This window comes from Larus michahellis, chromosome 3 (assembly GCF_964199755.1).
Source record: "Larus michahellis chromosome 3, bLarMic1.1, whole genome shotgun sequence".
Lineage (NCBI taxonomy): Eukaryota > Metazoa > Chordata > Aves > Charadriiformes > Laridae > Larus > Larus michahellis.
Genome location: NC_133898.1, coordinates 111,270,022 through 111,290,773, shown reverse-complemented (window position 1 = coordinate 111,290,773; position 20,752 = coordinate 111,270,022). Strand labels below are relative to the sequence as shown.

At 38.2% G+C, this 20,752-nt stretch overlaps 1 protein-coding gene across 30 annotated transcripts in view; it reads left to right on the top strand.

The window, feature by feature from the left end:
- Nucleotides 1–20,752, top strand: part of MYT1L (myelin transcription factor 1 like) — a 317,723-nt gene that overhangs the window by 253,277 nt on the left and 43,694 nt on the right. For 17 of the 30 annotated variants that reach the window (XM_074581755.1, XM_074581753.1, XM_074581737.1 and 14 more), the window contains 3 exons: nucleotides 1,287–1,408; nucleotides 1,772–1,834; nucleotides 2,333–2,401. In XM_074581755.1, coding sequence (XP_074437856.1) covers nucleotides 1,287–1,408; nucleotides 1,772–1,834; nucleotides 2,333–2,401 — 254 coding nt within the window. The remainder of the gene's footprint in view (nucleotides 1–1,286; nucleotides 1,409–1,771; nucleotides 1,835–2,332; nucleotides 2,402–20,752) is intronic. The other 13 variants (XM_074581746.1, XM_074581742.1, XM_074581758.1 and 10 more) reach the window with 1 other exon arrangement.

Here is a 20,752-nt window from a genome sequence, read left to right as displayed (position 1 = left end):
TAAGCTTTCAACTATTTCAGCTAATCTTCTTCTAAATTACTTATACTCTCCTGATAGCTCTGCGTGTGAAAGGGCCTGTATTAATGAAGTACTTTGTTTAAAGAATACAAAGAAAAGAAGGGATATTAAAAAATAAGTATTACTTTTCAAGTCGTAATACAAAGACAACAGCAAAACCCTTTAAACAGCGGAAGCAAATAAAGAGAATAAGTTAGTGAATTTATTTTACTTTTCAAAACTTAAAACAGCCAGGACACTGAAGAGGTCTGCTGGCAAGTTTTAATGTCACTGGTTTTGTTCATCAGGTTTCAACCTTATCCACTGGGTAGTTTATGATGCTGCACTCAATGCAGTTTAGCCGTTTGGAGAATTACAGAGGTTGTTCTCTGTTTTTTCTTGGTTTATAACAGAAAATTAGGCTAATCATTTGTGTGTAGCACATTTCTTGCCAATTTTAATTAAAACATAAAACTATTTCCAGTAACTTTGAAACATATAACAAAGTGGCATTTTCACTACATACACTGAATGCATTCTAGCTCTGGTGTTAATTACAGTTTTGCTATTAATTTCACTGCAGTTAGGAGGAAATCTGTCACTATCAAGGAAATGTGAGGTAAAGCAGAGCGTATAGCATATTTTTTTCAGAGTAAGCAGAACTTCCTATTTCTACTGTGGTGTTCATAGCACCATCTGCAGGAATAGCGAAATCAATGCACTTGCTCACTTCGTTCCTGAAATAGATGATTTTGGATTTCTGAATGCATCAGTAACGTTAATTATAAATTATATAATTATATTTTGCCAGACAGATCCACTGAGGTTTGCCCCAGATTGAGATTCTGTGTGCAGATGTTGAAATTGCTCCTGTTTCTTCTTTGAGATGTTCTAAACAGTTAAAATGTTATTTAAGGCAGCTTTTTGATGCATAAGATACTTTAGTAATTTTTTCCCTTGCCTCTGTTTTGCCGTGACTTTAGAAAAGAATACTGATTCTTTTGAAACAAAATAACATATGACAGCTATAAGAAAAGCTGTGTTTTGCCCTTTTTTTTTCCTTTCCTAATTAAATAACCTATATATACCACATATGGTGAAGTCTTCATTAAAATATCCAAGTATTAGCTAAAGGTTTAGTAAGTGAAGGAATATAAAATAATTTCATTAATTTTCTCTGGCAAAATAGGGTAAAAATGGAGATAGCATCTGATGACTCTGCTTTGCATTATTTTGTGTAAGTTGTAGCCTCACCTACTGGAAACTAATGCTTATATATTTGCCTGTAGCCAGAAGATTTGGATCCTTTCCAAGAGGCGCTTGAAGAAAGAAGGTATCCTGGTGAAGTTACAATCCCAAGTCCTAAACCCAAATACCCTCAATGCAAAGAGAGCAAAAAGGATTTAATAACGTAAGCATAATGTGAGGTGAAATTATTTTTCTCCTTTTAACCTTTTCTCTCTTTGTCTTTTTTTAAACAAACAAGTACATATACGCCTTGCAGTATGAGCATGCAACATTTGCAGCATATAAATGTTTCAAACTGCCAGTTAAGTAAAGTGATAAGCTAATGTGTATTTGCTTGTTCTTAATGATGCTATATTGTATTGAGACGCCATTTTCATTTAAACCTGTTCATTTTGCAGCTTTTCGATTAGGATGCTTAAAACCCCTTGCAGTCATTGCAGCTAAACTGGAAACAATGAAACTTTTAAAAGTTTTTTTTTTAAACATACTTACTATTTTGGCTGTTTTTGTTTTTGTTTGGTGGCAGATGTCCAACACCAGGGTGTGATGGGAGTGGTCATGTGACTGGTAATTACGCCTCACATAGAAGGTGTGACTTCATTTTTTTCATGGTGGATTCTGTCTTTTCAATTTATTGTTTTCAGCTTACCTCAACAATGCTGTCAAAGTAAAACGTTGAACTATGTGTTAACCCTTTGAGTAATATATGTTGATCTTAAAAGCATGCTAATTTGTGTGTTGTATAAACGTCTTTTATTTTTAAATAGATTACTAAAATTTCCAAAGTATTCTTAAGCATTTAAGTAGTTAACCCAGGAATCTCAAATATTTTTTGTTACATTTTACTAGTTCCTAGAGAAACAAACAAACAAAAAAGAACATTTACGGTATGTCATTTTGGAAGTAATGTTGATACCTAAATATATTCAGAGGGTTAACTATATTACAAAATTCAATATTACAGCACTTGCCCCATCGCTTTTCTGCATTACAAACTTTTACTTTTTAATTTTTATGTTGTGTTTGTTTGGGAGTGTTCAGTTAATAAGAAGATTAACTTACTTGTATGTCCTGCCATGTCTTACAGTTTATCTGGCTGTCCCTTGGCTGACAAAAGCATTCGAAGTATGCTGGCCACAAGCTCACAAGAACTCAAGTAAGATATAAAGAACAAATATTTTCTTTATAAATATTTATTTGACTGCAAATTGTGTATAGTCGTATCAGAAATTAGAAACACTGCCTGGAGAGGTGCTGCAGAAGGGATTGATCCTGCTTGGAACATGTGCTGAAATCTCTAGAAATTCCGTACAGGCTGGTTCTATACATAAGTCTGTTGATGTAGTATTTCCTTTTGTGTATTCATTAGGTGATAGGGATGGACAAAATTCAGAACTTCTGGAATTTCATCTAAATGTTTCAATTCCTATCCATTTTTTTTCTGAACATTTGAGTTTTTATTAGTTAGAACAGAAAACTCTCATGCGATTAGACTGATGGAATACTTCTGATTACACAACCAGTAAAGTGCTGTAATTTCTCAGACACAGATCGGAGAGAAAACAATTTGTTTATCCCTAATACTTGCATAATTTTCCCCAGGTTTATATCACTGTTATCAGCTTAATGCATTTTCTCATTTGACTATGGTTTTTTAGTGTTGACTTAGTTATTCCCCTACTTAAAATGCGTTCTTTACAATTCCTTTCGGTTTTTTGGAGTGACAATTGTGAGCAATCAAAGTCAGAGAATCATGAGACTTAGCTTTGATCTGTCTTCTTGCACTGTATGCTCGACTGCAACTCTGTGTGTGGAAGAACTGTAGCATTTGTTAGTGCTATGAGATAGTGGTACTCCTGAGTTGGTACTATGGTTAACATGGAAAGACGTTCACAAGTAATACGGAAAAATTGGGCAGGGAAAGTATGAATGGATAGCTTATGCCGCCATGCTAAGCAGTATTCTGTCTTTGCCACACGAGTGCCTTACAAAGCATTTCTGGAGTTCAGTACCTACCTTGATGAAAAAAACAAACCTTGATGTAAAGCACAGGAAAGATAAGAAAGCAAGCACAAGGAAGCTGCTGAAGTAATATTGCTCTCTAGTCTTAGCTAATCTAGTCACTAGATGCAAAAAATATGTATAAAATTTAGAATTTATTTCCCACCCACCGAATCAAAAATAATGATCATGATCAGTTTAGATCATGATGGTGTATCTGCTCCTAGAAGGCTACGTGATATGCAAGGGGAAGGGGTATAAATGAGATTGGAGAAAACATGTAAGTCTAAGCAGAGTAAGACATGGGCATATAACCCCAGAGAAACTCAGATTCAGACCTGGATTTTGGTTTGCGATGGGTCAAGTGGTAGACGTTTGAGGAACTGTAATTACATAAACAAAACACAGAGAAGACTCTTGGGGCAGCATGATTAATACTTTAAGCACATCCATTGCTGCTTTAACCCTTTATAACATTTCCACCTGTGTTAGGAAAGTATTCCTGAATTATCCCATCTCCTCTGCCTTTCTCAAGCATATGCAGTCAAGCCTACCTAATAGAGATGAGGAAGAAATAAAAAATCACTTAAACTTGAGACTCCATTCCTGTCTCATGCCATTCTCTCTACCTATCTCAAGTTTTGCCTAAGCAAAGAAAACAAGATTAAGTCATATTTAAAGTTACATTTTTAGGTTTAGCAGCTATTATTTAATTAGAATGTAGCATAAATGATTCATTTTGCATACCTGTTGAACACATAGCAACTGTTTAGAGAACTCAGAAGTTAGGAAATGCCAGAATTTTAAGCAGGCTAACTTAACTCAGTTCTCTCTTGCATTTTCATTACAAGGCAATCCTTCATTTTCTGATCACATACTTTTCCATAGGGTAACAAAGTGATTCATTGCACAGGGCAGACAGTAATCACTACATAAGCAACTAATGAATTTCTTCTGTTTTCTTCATTATCCCGTGTGTGGCCCTGCCTGCTATTCACTGCACTTCTCTCAGGCTGTACTTTCAGTATGTAACTACTAATTCACTCACGTATTTGTCACTACCATTGCATCTGAGTGTTTCCTAATTAATTTATCTTGGTTATAAATTAATTAATTAATTTTCATCCACACTGAAGCTAATCAAGGTTGGTATTATCCCCATTTTAAAGCCAGAAAACTTAAGCATATAATTTTGACTGCTCCGTTTTGAGACTTCTAGGATGTGCTTTGTCAGAGTTCTTCACATTGTAGAGAACTGTGTATGTTCAAAGCCAAGTAGCCATTGAATTCGCTTGGAGCTGTGGGCATTCAGCAGTTCTACACGATGAGTGATTGACCATTTGTGGAAAGGGATGAACTCTACAGAAAAAGCAGAAGAGAGTCCAGTGATCCAGAACAGCCATGGGACTCTCCTCTCTCCTCCCCCCAAACTCTGATCAGTCCCAGCTTCTACTTGGTCCATTCACTCCATCCTGTTTTCCTTCGTTGTTTTTCCTACATTGCTCCCTATCTCAAGCTCCTCGTCTAATCAGTCCATCTCCTGCCTCCGTCATATTTATATTTTTATTGTCTTCCACCTCTTAGCCATCCTACTGAAATTGGTACAGAGAGAAATAAAGCATCTTCACATTTCTCACATATATTTGAAAGCAGGGAAGTAGGAGTCCTATGAGTGGTGGCATCCTTTATAGAGCTCTCATTTATGCTCTTGTTCTCTGCCTAACATGGAAGAAGATGTGATCATGTAAATGATAATGCATATGCACGAAATATCTAAACCAAAGCTACAGAAGTGATTTTGATTTTGGAATTTTTAAACTGTGAAGTACTTAGTTTGCATCTGTTATATTTCTGCGTGTGAGTTTTGGGGGTATAATTTCCTTGCTTTTTAAAAGAGCAAGCTGAAAAGAAGCAGAAATTCCATCATGTGGGATCCTACTGGCTCTCTGTGAGGCCACCAGCCACCACGGGAACTTTTGATATCTGCTATATAGGTCACCTGAACTACTGTGGTAGCAAAGAGCAGTAGAAGGTATAACACTCTGCATGGACTGGCACCAGAAGGAGGTGGGGAACATTGCTGGTGTGTTTCATACATATTTGCTGACAGCAGAAGAGTAGTGAGAATCAGTAACCTTGGCTCCTGCCCCAGGCTGTAGAGAGAAATGTATACAGATTTTTTGCCCGTATCCCAAGCTGAGAACCCTTCTGTCCTGTCTCTTTCAGTCTGTACCCTTCCCATCTCTTCTTCATCTCTTCTCCCTTGTTCCGGTTTTCAATGTGATTGTCTCCAGTCATCCATAAAGATTTCAACCTCTATAAAGTTTCTGGCAAATAATTTTCTAATGCATGAGGTACAGAGAACAATTGAGAGTGCGACAGAGGAATTGATGGTGCAGCATAGGGATTGTATTTTTGGACTGCATAGTTTGGAAAGATTTCATACTTTTATGACTTTGCCATGCATTGCTTATGTAACAAATATCGCATATGTGCTGGTAAAGCCTTTATATCATATTTTACCAATTCGCGATCTGCTTCTGTGCATTGTGGAACACACACAAGCTATGTATAATGCAGCTTCCTAACTGGAGTCTTGCTAACACGCTGATTCCTGTTCAGCCCCAACTGAAATAAAAAGTAGCATACAATTCAAATAATATTCATGAAGAATGTAATTCAGATAATATTCCTGAACAAAATAATATGAGAATCTGAAAAATTAGATAAAAGTTTATTTTGCTTAACAATTATGCACACTGTGTTGCCTTTTGGTAGCTGTGGCTCCATAAATTCCATCAGCCACATTTCCTGGCTCCTAGAATAACAATGTTGCAGCTTTCAATTAAATTGTTCCAGGGTCAGCCTAATTATTGCTTACCACCCATGCTTCTCTTCTGTAGGGCTTCTTGCTCAGGTTTACTGTGCAGATTGTACAATTCTCCACTTTCACCCAAAGCTCAAGTGGAAACACGAGAGTCTTTATGCATAGTTCATCAGCAGACCAAAGCGGTTACGCAGCCTGGTCAATGGTCTCCAAATAACAGAATTTCTTCAGCTTTAATTCTCAGTTACTGCTGCTGGCAAAAAAAAAAAAAAAAAAAGAGGTCAACAGCTTTAAGGGTCTCTGAAGAAATTAATATCTGGCAAGAATCCAGACTTCTCCAGCATTAAGATTTGGGTTATAGTACTTGTGAAAAGCAACTAATTTTTAAAGGACCTAGGGACACTGTATTGATGAGTAAACTTAACTATGATGGGAAAGCAATTAACAGCCCACCCAGTGACATCTACCAATATTAAAATATTCATAAGTTAAATCCAGTTTAATCTTACCCAGGGGCTTTCCTTATCAGTTTCCCTTATTTACTCCTTCTCATAGGAGGTTTTTCTAACAGTTACAGATACTACAAAACTGTAATCCCATTGTAGAATTATAAACACTATAAAAAAGCAACATTTTGAAGCACTTTTAATCTTATTCAAAATAAAATTAAAAACCCCCTAAACTTAATTTTTGTTTTTAAAAGGACACATTTTGATGTGCACAAACAACCCCATGCAGCGCTACAGGATTGGGGCAGAGCGGCTCGAAAGCAGCCTGGCAGAAAAGGACCTGGGGGTGTTGGTTGACAGCCGGCTGAATATGAGCCAGCAGTGTGCCCAGGTGGCCAAGAAGGCCAACAGCATCCTGGCTTGTATCAGGAACAATGTGGTGAGCCAGACTAGGGAAGTGATCATCCCCCTGTACTCGGCACTGGTGAGGCCCCACCTCGAGTACTGCGTTCAGTTTTGGGCCCCTCGCTACAAGAGGGACATTGAGGTGTTGGAGCGTGTCCAGAGAAGGGCTACAAAGCTGGTGAGGGGTCTGGAGGACAAACCTTATGAGGAACGACTGAGGGAGCTGGGGTTGTTTAGCTTGGAGAAGAGGAGGCTGAGGAGGCTTATCACCCTCTACAACTACCTGAAAGGAGGTTGTAGAGAGATGGGGGCTGACCTCTTCTCCCTGGTGACAAGTGATAGGAAAAGAGGGAACGGGTTCAAGTTATGTCAGGGGAGGTTTAGACTGGATATTAGGAAACATTTTTTCACTGAAAGGGTTATTAAACATTGGAATAGGCTGCCCAGGGAGGTGGTGGATTCACCATCCCTGGAGGTGTTTAAAAAAAGGGTAGATGGGGCACTTAGGGACATGGTTTAGAAGTGGCTTTTGTCAGGGTAGGTTAAAGGTTGGACTTGATGATTTTAAAGGTCCCTTCCAACCTCAGCAATTCTATGATTCTATGATCATCAGTAAACCAATCCCGGCCAAAATGCAGCATACTGATTGAGAACATTTCTACTCGGTGTACTGACAACATGGGATCCGGAAAACCTGGGTACCAGAGATTCCCAAAAATTACAAACTTAGTTCTATTTAGTGTAAAAATAATCACCCTTTTTCAAAGGCCATGGTTAACTAAGTATTAGCTTGGTCTACTATGGAACTGATTATCAAAGTATTAACATTTACCCTTGTCCCTTGGGTCAGTTTTCTGCCAGAAAATCCCATTAGTGCTTATATTAAAGAATCTGAACCTCAGAAAGATTTGCAGTTCAACCAGGTGCCTACAAGTGTGGATGCTTATCTGATACTATTGTAATATGCCCAGTCCTTCAGTCCCAAAGCGCTTGTGTCTCTATGTAGATTTTGCATGTCAGTGTTCCCTGTGGTGGACGTTATTTGGTATTCCCTATGGCACTTATGGGGAGGAGTACAGTCTCATTGCCCTCTCTACAATGAAGCCTGAGAGCTTTTCTTTTCCACATCTCTTCTTAACTCAAAATGAGGAGCTTGATCTATTTTTGCACTTTCTCCGCAATGAAGTAAGAGTTGGAATTTCTGTGCCACCTTCTTTCCATGTCACTTGCCCTAATTTCCATATTCCTGGTGGTCATCTTCTGCCCTTTCTCTTATCTTCCTTCTGTACTTGTCTCTATATTCTCAGATGTGTCATCTTAGTGGTGTCTTCCATTCAGTTCAGATGGAAAGCTCTGAAGCTTTCCCTGTTAACCACAACTCTTCTAGGAAGAACAACTCCATGTAGTACATTTTTTTCTGGATAGAAGGATATCCTTAGCTCATACTTCTAGGGAAACTCTTCCATGTTAGAATAGTCTCTAATATTCACTTTTTATTGGTGTAGTTTTACTGCAATTTGCTCAGCAAGAACTAGCAACTGAGAAGGGATATCCTCGCAGAAATGGAGAAGCCTGTGTTGTATTTATTCTGATGAATATATAAAATAAAATATTACTGGAAAAAAGTAATATTTTCTTCCTTGCTTTAATGATCTTGCAAAAAATAGGCCTTCTCCAATACAAAATTAAAATGCAGAAACAAAATTTAATAGGATACATTAGTAAAACACCACAGAAACATTCCCCTCTTTAGACAGGTAACCATATTATTCTTGGACATTGATCGGTACCTATCCTCTTATACCTGGATAGCTCTCCCGATGTACAGTCACTTTTTGCACTCAAACCAATTATTTCTGCAGAGATCTGTTTAGCTGCTGAAGTGATTTCTCCACCTACATCCTGTGTTTGCTACTTGAGATGGTTCTGATGTTCAGTTCCTGGGTGTACATTTGTTGCTTCATCTGCACAGGATTATTATCCCTTGCCTTGCCTTGCCTTGCCTTCCTTTCCCTTCCCTTTTCCTGCTGAGATTACATCTGTCCTCCTATAAGAACTCAGTAAGACTATGACCCATTATATAGTTTTCACTCACTTTTCTCTTAGAAAATTACTCTTTGTTGCAAAAGGAATAACCATTTCCATTCTTATTAGCACTTTTTACCCTGTTGTTTGTCCTTTTTTTTTTTTCCCTACATGGGAAACTTAACAGAAGTTGTCATTTCCGTTTTTCTTGAATACTGGGGTTGTTAAGCCTAGTAAGTAATCTTGTGTTATATTGAAATACTCCTTTGATGCTAAGTATGTATCCTTTGAATCTGCAAATAGTTTTTTAAGTTCCTTGATGTTTTAGTTAACTTTTATATAGAAAATATGATTACAGGGACCAGACGTGATGTATTTGGAGTAATGTTAAAAATTGCTAGAGTGAGTCATTTGTAAATTATAGTGTTTTATTAACTTATCTGCAAAATTATGGTAAAACAAACTGCGGTTTTTAATGTGTTATTAAATTGCAAATTAGTGCGCAAGTCTAATTTAAATTATTAAAAACAAAACCAAGGAACATAGATCCCCAATATTAGTTCACCTATAAGGAATAATCTTTCCCGTTTTGTTCGACTAGATCCTTGGGCCAAGTGAAATTAGGAATCTCATGTGGTTTCAGTGGGTTTTTTTTGCATTTTTGTTTCCTGTATTTATTGCAGATTTCCACTTGGATACCTTATCTTTGATGGCAGCATGCATGCCTGGCCAGAACAGAACACCTTGGGCTCTGTTCCTGCACTTCTCAATACTCAAATGGGCACTGTAGGTTATACCTAGCATTTCCAACCTCATGTCGTGTGGTGTTATGATAATGTCCTTTGTATAGAAACCCATCATCTGCAGCAACCTCATCTCTGTAGTCGCAATAAGTTTTACATATGGAAGTGGCTGGGCTTTTTTTTCTGTTAGAATAACTCATTCAGACTCTGGTAAGGTTGAGTCATTCCATTATTCTCACTTAAGTTTGTCAACTTTTGTCTCTAAAATGGAAAATACTTGAGTTCTGTTTACATGAGACCCTTCATCATTGTTTTCATTACTGAGAGGTAGTCTTAAAAGCATGTACCCCCCAAAAAGCTCCATCTGCATATCAGTACCTCTGATGCTGTGAAATGTTCCATGCAGGCACAAAAATGTTTGCATGAAGCACCTTGCAGAATCAGGGCCTTAGTAAGTTTTCAATACCATGAAATGCTCTGAAATTAGAGGCTTCATTTGCACAGTGGCATCTACAATACCCGAATAGTTTATGGCCTCTTTCTTTACATACTTAATTATTTGAAACAGAAGATATTGATAGCTTACTTTTTTACTGTTTGGATTTCAATCAGTATTTAAAACCATTTGCCACTTAGTTATCACCCAAAATAGTCTCAATTCAGATGAACAATCACTGAATTAGAGTAATTTTTTCAAAGCAACCTGTGTGACTTAAGAGTGTAAACTTTGTTTTCAGAAGGAATGTAAGTGCTGGGCATCCTTCCATATGCCTAACTTTGAAAGTGGAATTCAGTGTCTGCAGTAACAACTTAGCTTAGTTCCTAAGCTCTTCACTAATCACCAAATATTTCAGTGTGAATGTTTATTTGAAAGTTCATTTTAATTTTCAAAAAATTCCTCTTGTCAGTCATTCCAGTGCCATTCTGTGCAGTCCCTAAGCAGCTATTCTGAGAGGAGCACTTAATTGTGATTAATGATCAATGAATTTGCTTAGTGATGTTAACATGCCCAATGAATCTCTCTAAGGCCTTCCCGTCTTGGAGTCTTTCCATTTGTACAGTTGCCTCTGCCTTCCTTGGGTTTGGTCATACTTCTTTGTCATTGAATGTGTCCTACATAATTAATCTCATTCAGCCTGGCATTTGCTCGTATTCAATTCAAGGGTCTTTTCTTTGGCACAATTTGGTTATTGTGCAAACTCCCATTGTGATGTTGATCATTTTTGCTTCAAATCAACAGATCATAACCAATTGCTCATTCCATCCAGATCCGCAAAGATCTGCAACATGATGCTGTGGTATATCCCAAGTGCTGAGGCAATCCCCATGGGAAGTTGCATCAACTATACAGTTGCTAAAAGGCAAATTAAAAGTGCAGTGTTTCGCACTTTCTGTGTTTGGTCAGACTTGCCAAAACCCTTTAATATATACCCCAAAATAAAAGTAATTTTGTCACTCGAAGTCCTAAACTTGATTGTCTGGATCCTCAGTTGGTGTAAATTAGCATAGCTCCATTGCCTTCGGTGGAGTTATGCTAAGATACAACAGTGATGATCTGGGCAGATGCCCTCAGCTGTTCTCTTGGGTTAGCATTCATGTTTGATTGCCTTATTTAAATCTTTTGAAGTTAAAAAACTCCTTGCATTGTTTGGTTTCTTAGAATGGCCAATTGCTAACTCGATTACTTGGTGTCTGTATCTGCACAGTAACATCTGATTTTGTTAAGTTCACCCCTTTATTTTTATCTCAGTGCTATTGGGACTTTATGTGGCACACATTTCTTGCAGCACTGTAGTATCTATATCAATGTTTTATATCTCTGAAATATCCCATATCCCTCATAAACACCTCATCATAATCTTCTTTTACAATATTTTTTGTATTCCCAGTAAGTGAAATTGACATTTGCTCATCTGCATGTAAAAACTGCTCTTCTACCCTAACACACACAGAATTTCCACTGCTTCAAAGTCTGCTGGTTTCTCTCCTTCTACAGATAACGACATTGTGCTCTTTCAGCATGGGCTCATTTGGTGTACACTGTGTGACACAACCTTAGATTTTGAGGAGTGTTTTAACACTGGCCATCGTTAATTATTTTTGTGTGCTTGACTGTGCTTACACTGCACTCAGCTCCAGTAGTATCTGTTTTCTGCAGTAAAAAAGAGGCAGAGGAGGACTACAGTATAAGTACATTACTGTTGTTATCTATTATTTTTTGGACTGTGGTAAAAAGGAAAAAAAGACAGACCCTTGAAAAAATTAAATCTAAATAAATTATATTTGAGATGCAGTTCCAGAATTATACTATTTACATAGTTTCATTAAAACAATCAGCTGTAAAGTAATCAATCAGAGTGCTATTTAAAACGCCATCTTCAGGCTTCAGAGTTAACAGTACACGGAGATGAACGGAATCTAGTTTCCAAATTTTCATACTGCAAATTAATGGGGACATCATTATGAAAGCATATGATCAGCTTAAAAGAGCTATAAATATAATTTATTCAAAAGGGATTAGATACTGGAGCACTTTTCTTCTGTACTAAGTAGGAAAGGAATCAAATCATGCAGACGTAGTTTATAAGAAAACCAAGCCATAGTCTTTCTTTTATTTTCTTTCTTTCTTTTTTTTTCTTTTTTACAGGTAGAGAACTATTTTTTCCAGGCCAGTGAGTCTGGCACTTTTCTTGAACGCATAATCCACACAAAAAGCACGTTAAAGCAGACTTAGTAGGAAATTACAACTTACTTTGCCTGTAAAACTACGAGCTTGTGGATTTTTTGTTTGCTTGTGTAAACTGATGATAGCTGAAAGAACTAAAATGACCCTCTGTTAAATGCAATCTACTGGGTGCTGAAGTCAGAGTTTAATAGGTAAACAACATACAATTTAGTTTTTGACTATATGATCTGAATCTATAATTCAGCCATGAGTTAGACATACCAGACAACAGATATAAAAACGAAAAACCATCTTGGTTATTTCTTACAAATATTTGTGTATTTTTACTTTAAATACCAGGGTATTCTTTAAATGAGTAAATTTAGTATCTGCCATTTTAAGTTCTGTGTATTTCACAAATAAGTTTGAATTTAAAATCTGCAAATGTTGGGTATGCTGGACACTGCAGAGATAAATCGCTGGTTTTGTTCCCCATGAATAAGAGTTATAAAGAAATTATGGGGAAAAATAGAAGGGAAATCATAAAAATTGATATGAAAAGAACTGAATAATTGAAGAAAATGATAGATTATGGGTTTCTTCTCAAGGCTTCTCCAGGAACCATTGTAGGTGGTGATTTGTTTTCCTCTGATGCACTAATCAAGAAACTTCTGTCAGGAAAGCGTAAGTATGTTCCATAAGTATAGGTGTAATGGAGGAGGGGCAAGGGCCGCCTTCTTGAATAACACCCGATACACCTGTTGTGACTTCAGTGTGAATCTGGAAGAATGGAATTATTAAGAAATTTTGTTTGCTTGTTTGTTTGTTTGTTTTAAACCAGCTAAATTTTAATCCTCAACACTCCAATTCACATAAAAAGACCTTCAATGGTTCTAAGTCTTCCCTGAGACCTGATCCAAAGTCCTTTTAAGTCAATGGAAAACCTACCACCATCTTTAACTGGCTTTGGATCTGAAATTATGTTCTGTAACTGTGAAAAGCTTTCCATGAGCAGCATGTTTTTAAAGGAGTGAGAACAACATTACAAGGCCAAATTCCATGCATAAGCCTATGCCCAGAATTTGCACTCCTTACACTTGACAAAACTGGTTTCAGGTTGATACTGTCGTAGACAGAGTCCTACCATGACTTGTTTTACCAAAAAAAATGTATTTTTAAGGTATTAATTAGTCAAATATTACCAAGGAAGTTCTGTAACTTTTGTTTGACTTCTATTTAATACAACAAACCCGTGTAAATTAAAAATAAGTAATATTTAATGCCGATGAGTGGTAATTGTCTACCAGTTTATACGCAAAACTTGTATCCAGAATCCAATGTTTTAACCATAGTTTACCTGATTTTAATTCAATTTTTACAAATTTTGGTATTAACTCTACTGAACCCAGAGTAAATGCTACTGATTCAAAATGGGTAAGAAGTAAATAGGTCAGGACCACCTATCTCCAATTTTTGCAAAAATTCTTGTGAATGTTAATGTACAACAGACCAAATGGGTTTTATATCTTCACATAAAGTCTCAATAATAATTTTATTCCATCTTAAAGTTTAAAAGCTGTTATTTCAAGGTAGTGAGATTGTCTTTAAGGCTAAGAAAAACTTTTTTTTCCTGTGTGCTCATGTCAATGAAAATACTTTCCATTCAAAGGTAAATGTAATGAATAAGATATGTAGCCAAAGGATATTTTTTTCTTATCAATTTCCTTCACAGTGAAAAAGGGAAATATGGCAGTTTCTAAAGACACTGCTAATAGATTAAATTCTGTGCAAGAGATACGGTCCACAGCAATGAGTACTGGGAGGTGGCAACCTATGGGAGACATTTCTGTAAGATGTAGTTTGATCGGTAACCTGTTCCACAGTCTTTCTTTTGACCTTCCTGAGATGGAATTCCAAGATTCATCTTGGAGTTAGTGGTTTTTCTATGGCTGAATGGGTGTTAAGGCTGGAGTTCTGCCTACTCCTGGTTCATGCCAAGAGGTTAATCAGATCCTCTTCTTCTTCCATGTTGTGTATAGCTGAAGATCACAACCTCTGAGCTAATCAAAACAGAGAATATGCGTTTCAGCTGTGTTCCTGCCTTGCATATTATTCTCCCAAATCCTCATCAGGGAGCACTTAATTAGCAGGAAGGTTTGTGAGGACAGTGATTTTTAAAAAATATTTTGTCAGAGTTTGAATACAGGATGTAAAAATTCACTCTGAAAATAGAAAATTACGGTTCTTCTTCGCCAGCCTGGAAAAAGAAAAGTATTCATCAGTGTTTGTTTAGATGAGATCTGTATCAATGCTAATGAAGTGAATTAGAAATCAGAGTAAGGAGCAGTAAGTAGATGCTCAGGGTTATTTGGCTATGAGCACACAAAACCAAGAAGTGATTTTGGAAAATAAGTGTATTGCTTTAGGAAAACAGAGGGAAACCTTTTTCTTGTAAAAAATCATGTAAGTCGTGAGTTGTTAGCCTCTCACTCAAGGCTGCTTTTCTAATTTTGCAGTGCCTGAGAGCTCTGAGCCCTAAGATATAATGGAGCATGAGCGCTTTCTCTCTCTGCCTGCAGTCCCAACCGCAAGCATGGTGTTTCTCGGCGAGCAAGCTGTTTTCTACGCTGCAGTGTGTAGTTGCACCCTGCCATTGTGCTGCACAGCCATTTGTCCCTGTTTGTAACCTCCGACCTCTCCAGCGCTCTTCGCAGCTGTTTTGGAAACTATTCCTGCAGCTATTAGACTTCAAAATTAAAGTGGCTCTTTCATGAAATGTTCACGGTGTAAACCAAGCTTGCACTGCCTAATCTTATGGGAGTTGCAAAAGGCGAAATTGTAGAAAAGCGTGAGCTTTCTGCCTTTGTTAACTTTAAGGAGAAAGTAAGGAGGGCCAAAATAAGAAAAGACAGCAGAGCATATCCCGTGACAATAAAAAGCACAATTCATTTTCAAGTGCTCTACCTAATGATAACTTGGAACAGTCTTACGGAGCTGGAATTATTACTTAAGTACTGTTCAATACAGACTCAGATTACAGCACGAGAAGGAATAGTTTAGTTTGGAACAGTTTTAATGGGCTTATCAGAGCTTCCTGCCCTCACTGAAGGGATGTCTCCTTTGTTCACATAATGTGCGAACTGCCTCATACAGCCTGACAGGTTAGGGTGAGATGGCACCAATTTCAGGTTATTGAATACCGTACTAAAAGCTCCATTGTTTCTTTTAGTGCTACCCAGACGGCTGCAGCATCCTTTCAGGAGGGATGGGAAGCACTGAAGCAGAGGCAGATGGATGCCTGGAGTAGAAACTGGGAGTATTATCTCAGGCACACAGTCCCTCTCACTGATCAGGACGTTTGGTGTGATCCACTTTATCTACCTTACTGAGAATTTCTGAGCGTTCATTAGCTCTGCAAACTGGACTTTAAAGTCATCATTTTCAAATGTTGAAAAGAATATATACAAATACAAAGAAATATACAAATATTTTGAATATATACAACTATACAAAGAAATTGGCTGATGGTTGGACTTGAACTGTCAAGAAGGGACGGCAGTCAAGAAGAATGATAGGTGCTTGATCTTTCTGGAAATGAGCCTCTAAGGAAAGGTTGCATCTGTACTGTCCCTAGGAGGCCAAACGGTATGGTCTCTGATACAGCTTTTAAGACGTATTACAGAATTATAAGACCATGTAGGCAGGGACCTCCAAATGCCCGAACTCCTGCTCAGACCAAGTCCAGTTGGAGCAGGTCACTCAGGACCTTGTTCAGTCAAGTTTTTAGTATCCCTAAGGTTAGAGTTCCCACAACTCGTTCCACTGTTTGACCAGCCTGAAGGTAATTTTTTTTGCCTTTATAATGAATTGGGCTTTCCCATGCTGAACCTTGTCCCCATTGCCTCTCTTTCTTCAGATGTGCAGCTCTGAGAAAACTTTTGCTATGCCTTCACCACACCATCCTGTTAAGTATTCGTAGACATCAAGATTGTTTCTTATACTTTTCTTCATAAGAATGAACAAGCCAGCTCTCTCAGCCTTGTATATCAAGCGCTTCAGGCCCATAACCATCCTGCAACATCTTGCAGCAATGCAAACTTGCAGCTTAGTGTTTGTAATTCTCAGAGCGCTGGGAAGAATACTAAAAACATTGTGCCCTCCTAAGTGTTACTTCATTAGGGGTGATTTCTCTGTCCACTGTCTACCATCTGAGACTGCCTCAAGGCAGTAAGTAGGATGGAGCACTTCTAGGAGTGGGCATAGCTGTGGTCATGCCCAACTCGTCCTCCTTGCAGATAGGTTCTTGACTGGACTCGCCGTAAGAACTTTTTCCTTCGGTATTAATTAAGTCTTGCTTAAGATTGCAGACCTGAGGTAAGTTCAAGTAAATGGTGACGTTATACTTAAAAATCAGCGTATGTGCAGCATGAGTCTTAAGGTAACTGCACCAAAAATTAGTGCGTGTCTGAGACTTGCTCAAAAATTAGTATAAACTCGCATAGAAAATCAGTAACAAAGCTGGATTTCCCTTAGCTGTACTGTTCATTAGTCTTCTTACTAGACCAGACTGCCTCTCACAGTCTGATATAATTCACACTCAGTATTTTCACATTTCTTCACTTGGGCTTCTGACAAATGTTTGTAGGCCTAGAGGGAAAAAGCTGCTTGTTTTCATGAAATAAAAACTGAAGGATTTTACTTTTTTGCTGTTGACTCTTCACCCCAAAAATAGAAAGTAGCATCTCAGCTTTATGTGTCTGGGAAAGTAAAACCCTTGAGAGTTTGCTCCCTTTATCCAAATGTTAACCTGTCTCTGTTATTGGATGGCACGTGTTTTCAGTTAGAAACACATATATTCAGAAGAGATTTAAAAATCCATCCAGCATAGGAACTTCATGGTACAATAGCACTTCTCAAGGTTGCTAATGGGCACAGTGCAGTGACTGCATATGGAAGAAGACATACCTCTCAGCCTTAAGATGCAATTAGTCACCTAAACACATTTTACACCAAACTACTATGTTTACTTTATCTTCCCTTTCTGAATGTGCACTGAAAATCATCTTTTTAATTGCTCTTTTGAAACAGGAGAGTAAGAAGCAAGCTATTAATAGTGAAGAAAATTTCAGCCCATTATATTTTCTGTCATTTGGATTATATTAATGGGGGGTTTTTTTCAAACCTCTGAGCCCTCATGCTGCCCATGATATATTTCCTAAATACCTCAAAGGTGTTTACAATCCTGTCCATTTATGGCTTTGACATAATGCTAGACTGAAAGGGCACCCATTAGAGGCAGGACTCCTGCTTCTTTCTTAATTATACGGGGCTAGAAATATTACCACCTATTCTGTAGCCTTACTCTTTCATTCTAATATTTGATATACTATTTTGAAAGAGGACATATAAATTGGACTTTCTTCATGCTCTTATTCTTTCCATCCTTCCCACTCAACCTTTCTTTTCCCCCTTACGTTTGATCCAACTCTCTCCGTTGCTGTGATTTTCTGGAGCCCTTCTCTTGATCAAGTATTTGTGCATGCGCAAGTTGAACAGCTCTGTTCAAATGAAAAACAGATAAAAAGAATAGCTAAGGAATTGCTAATGCTGGGTTGTGCCGTTCTCTTCTGGATGACTTTAGTGGATTGTTAAAGACACAGACTATATGCAAGCTGCTAATTTGTTTCCTCTGCTTTTAGCAGTCCTAATCGGATAGCATTTCTCAGCATTTCCTGGGGAGGTGCTGACCGTTTTGAGTCTTCCAGATTTGTAGATTTTTAAGTCATCCTAAACCTCCAGGGAAATCTCAGTAAGTGACAGATTGAAGGTCATACTGCTGTGCCCACCAGACCCTTTGGTAATTGCTTCACCTGGGAGAAGATACACAAAGGACAAAAGAGCAGAGCATGGAAGAAGCAACAACAGAGAGAGAAGCAACAACAATTCAAGAATTATGTTACTGATAATTTTATGGTGTTCAAGGCAACCAGCAGGCTACTGACCTAACCACAATGTAAATCTCTTATGAGGGGAAAACTTCCCTACTTTGAAGAGTGCATTTTCAAAGTACTCAGCGTTTGACCTACTTTTAATTTAATTTTGTGCTAAAATGTCTATGTACATCAGAAACAGAAAAGTTAGGCCAGTTGGAAGAGCTTTTGACAATTCCTTTTAAGGTGAAGAATACAAAAATGCTATACCTGTGCTTCTGTCTTCAAGTGCTTCTCTTGGACCCACTTTCACATACAGGGAGCAAGAGAAATCAAGTCACTGGCTGTTTTGCAAACCCTGACTGGACCAATCTTGCTGTACAGTGGCTGTGTGGCAGATAGTCCTGAGAGGTTTCGTGGTTCCCTTTTTAATAGACCAACCAGGAATACGACATTCTTCTTCAGAAACAAATGTGTCTACCCAAAATTACTGAAAAAAGCCCATGTGGTTGTGATTGTTTTATTCAAGCAGAGGCTTGCAGCAAGGCTATTAGGAGACAGAGAACTCGCTTTGCTCCTAGCTGTAAGGCATGCTCTCTTAAGGCTATCTTCTCCTGCAGTTTTCTCCATGCTTCAATCGTTTTATGTTATTCCTTCACTATCAAAATGAAGTTTTTTTTCCCAAAAGCTGAGGTGTTTGGAAATGAACATTTGAATTTGCATATGTTGAAACTGATTCATCCCTGGTGCCAGGAAGTGCTCTCTGCTGCGGGGAGGGGATCTGCAGCTGGCCGGTGCTGCCTCCAAGGCAGGCGATGCTGGCAGGAGAGAAAGCGTGGGCAAGGTGCCCAGGGAGGGAGCTGATTCACAGCTTCCCCCTGGCAGCTTCTGTGAACGGAGCCCCCCCTGGGTAGTGCACAGAAGCTATTTCACATTAGGCACAGACCATGCCTTTGGCGACTGGCATGTTAGGCGGTATATGCTGGTGCTGGATGTGAGAACAGTGGGCAGCACGTCATGGCACTTGCTGCTGGGAAGTCCTGAGTGCGAGCAGAACAGGCAGCATGCAGAGGTGCTTACTGAAGGCACAGGAATGTTTTTTTCTAAAGTGATATAATTAATTTAAACGCATCATGTGTATCCGTGCATTCGAGTGCACAGCAATATTTTAAGTGCCAGCATGATGCATTTTAGTCTGCTTATTGGAAAATGGATTTCAGTGTAATTAAAAAACACATCACGTTCTTTCTCACCCCCACAAAGTTCAAAAAATGCAGGAATGCAATATAGTTAATATCAGCAGCTAAGGACAGAAAAATTGTACATGCAGAAATTCAGAGAATTAATTAATTTTTACCTAAGGAGAAAAGTATGCACTCAGCCATCCCCAGTTTAGAACCATTCAATTGCTGGGGATTTCTAGAGGCAAAGAGAGAGACGGAGCAATCTCTCAGCAGAGGTAGAAGAGACTGAAGTTACTCCATGAAGCCTCTGAGCCAAAATTATTTTAGTCTCATGCCTGGCATCATTGGCTTGGCATCATTGCCTCATGGACAGAAAGACTGTACAGTGAAAGTGGTAACAGCAAATCCTTCCATTCTACACTTCTTTCCAATCTCCAACCTGCACTTCTCCCCGTGTCTTCTGAGAGGGCTCAGTAATGCCCCACCAGGAGTGATGCTTGCCTGGATCCCCTGATCTCCTGCCTGTTCCTGATGGAACTGCACTGGGTCCAATGCCAAAAAGCAACTGACAAGACAGAATATTTTTCTGAATTTGATCATTTGCCATTCCACCACAATCTTTTTTTTTTTTTGCTGGCTCTTGTTATTTCCTCAAATCCTCTTCCTTTATATCTGCTGTGGTTTGGGGTTTTACATTTTCCTGTTACCTCCAGTGAGGCCTGTTGTGTCAGTAGCATTTTGCTAAGAAATGTTAGCAGTATTTTACATATGAAAAAGTAATATTTAGCACGTTTGCTAAAACTAAATTCGTGTGATTAAGTACTCCTTCTAGTTAGGCTGAATACTGGGGAATAATTAACATATGAATCTAAATTTAACTTCTTTTTTATTTTTGTCTTCCAATGCATCTTTACAAACCTTTGATATTTATAAGGGTCCAACTTCACATACTTTTGTAGGTATATTTGTGATGACTAGAACATAGGTTTAGCCTTGAACAGGAAACCATAGACTCAAGATCCACTGAAATATTCATTATCTGCATACCTGTCCCACAGAGTTTATGTTGCCTCTTGAACCAATTCAAATGAGCTTCAAATGAGCTCTGAATTCAATTTTCAGAAGTGCCCAGTGCTAGCCTGGGTCTGCTCCTGTTGAAGCCAGTGGTAAAGCTTACAAGGACTTTAATGAAAGTAAAAGAGTGCAAGATACTTAAAGTGATTCATTGTGTCTTGGCAGCCAAGAAATTCTAAGGTTTCACAACACAGCGTTTTCTCC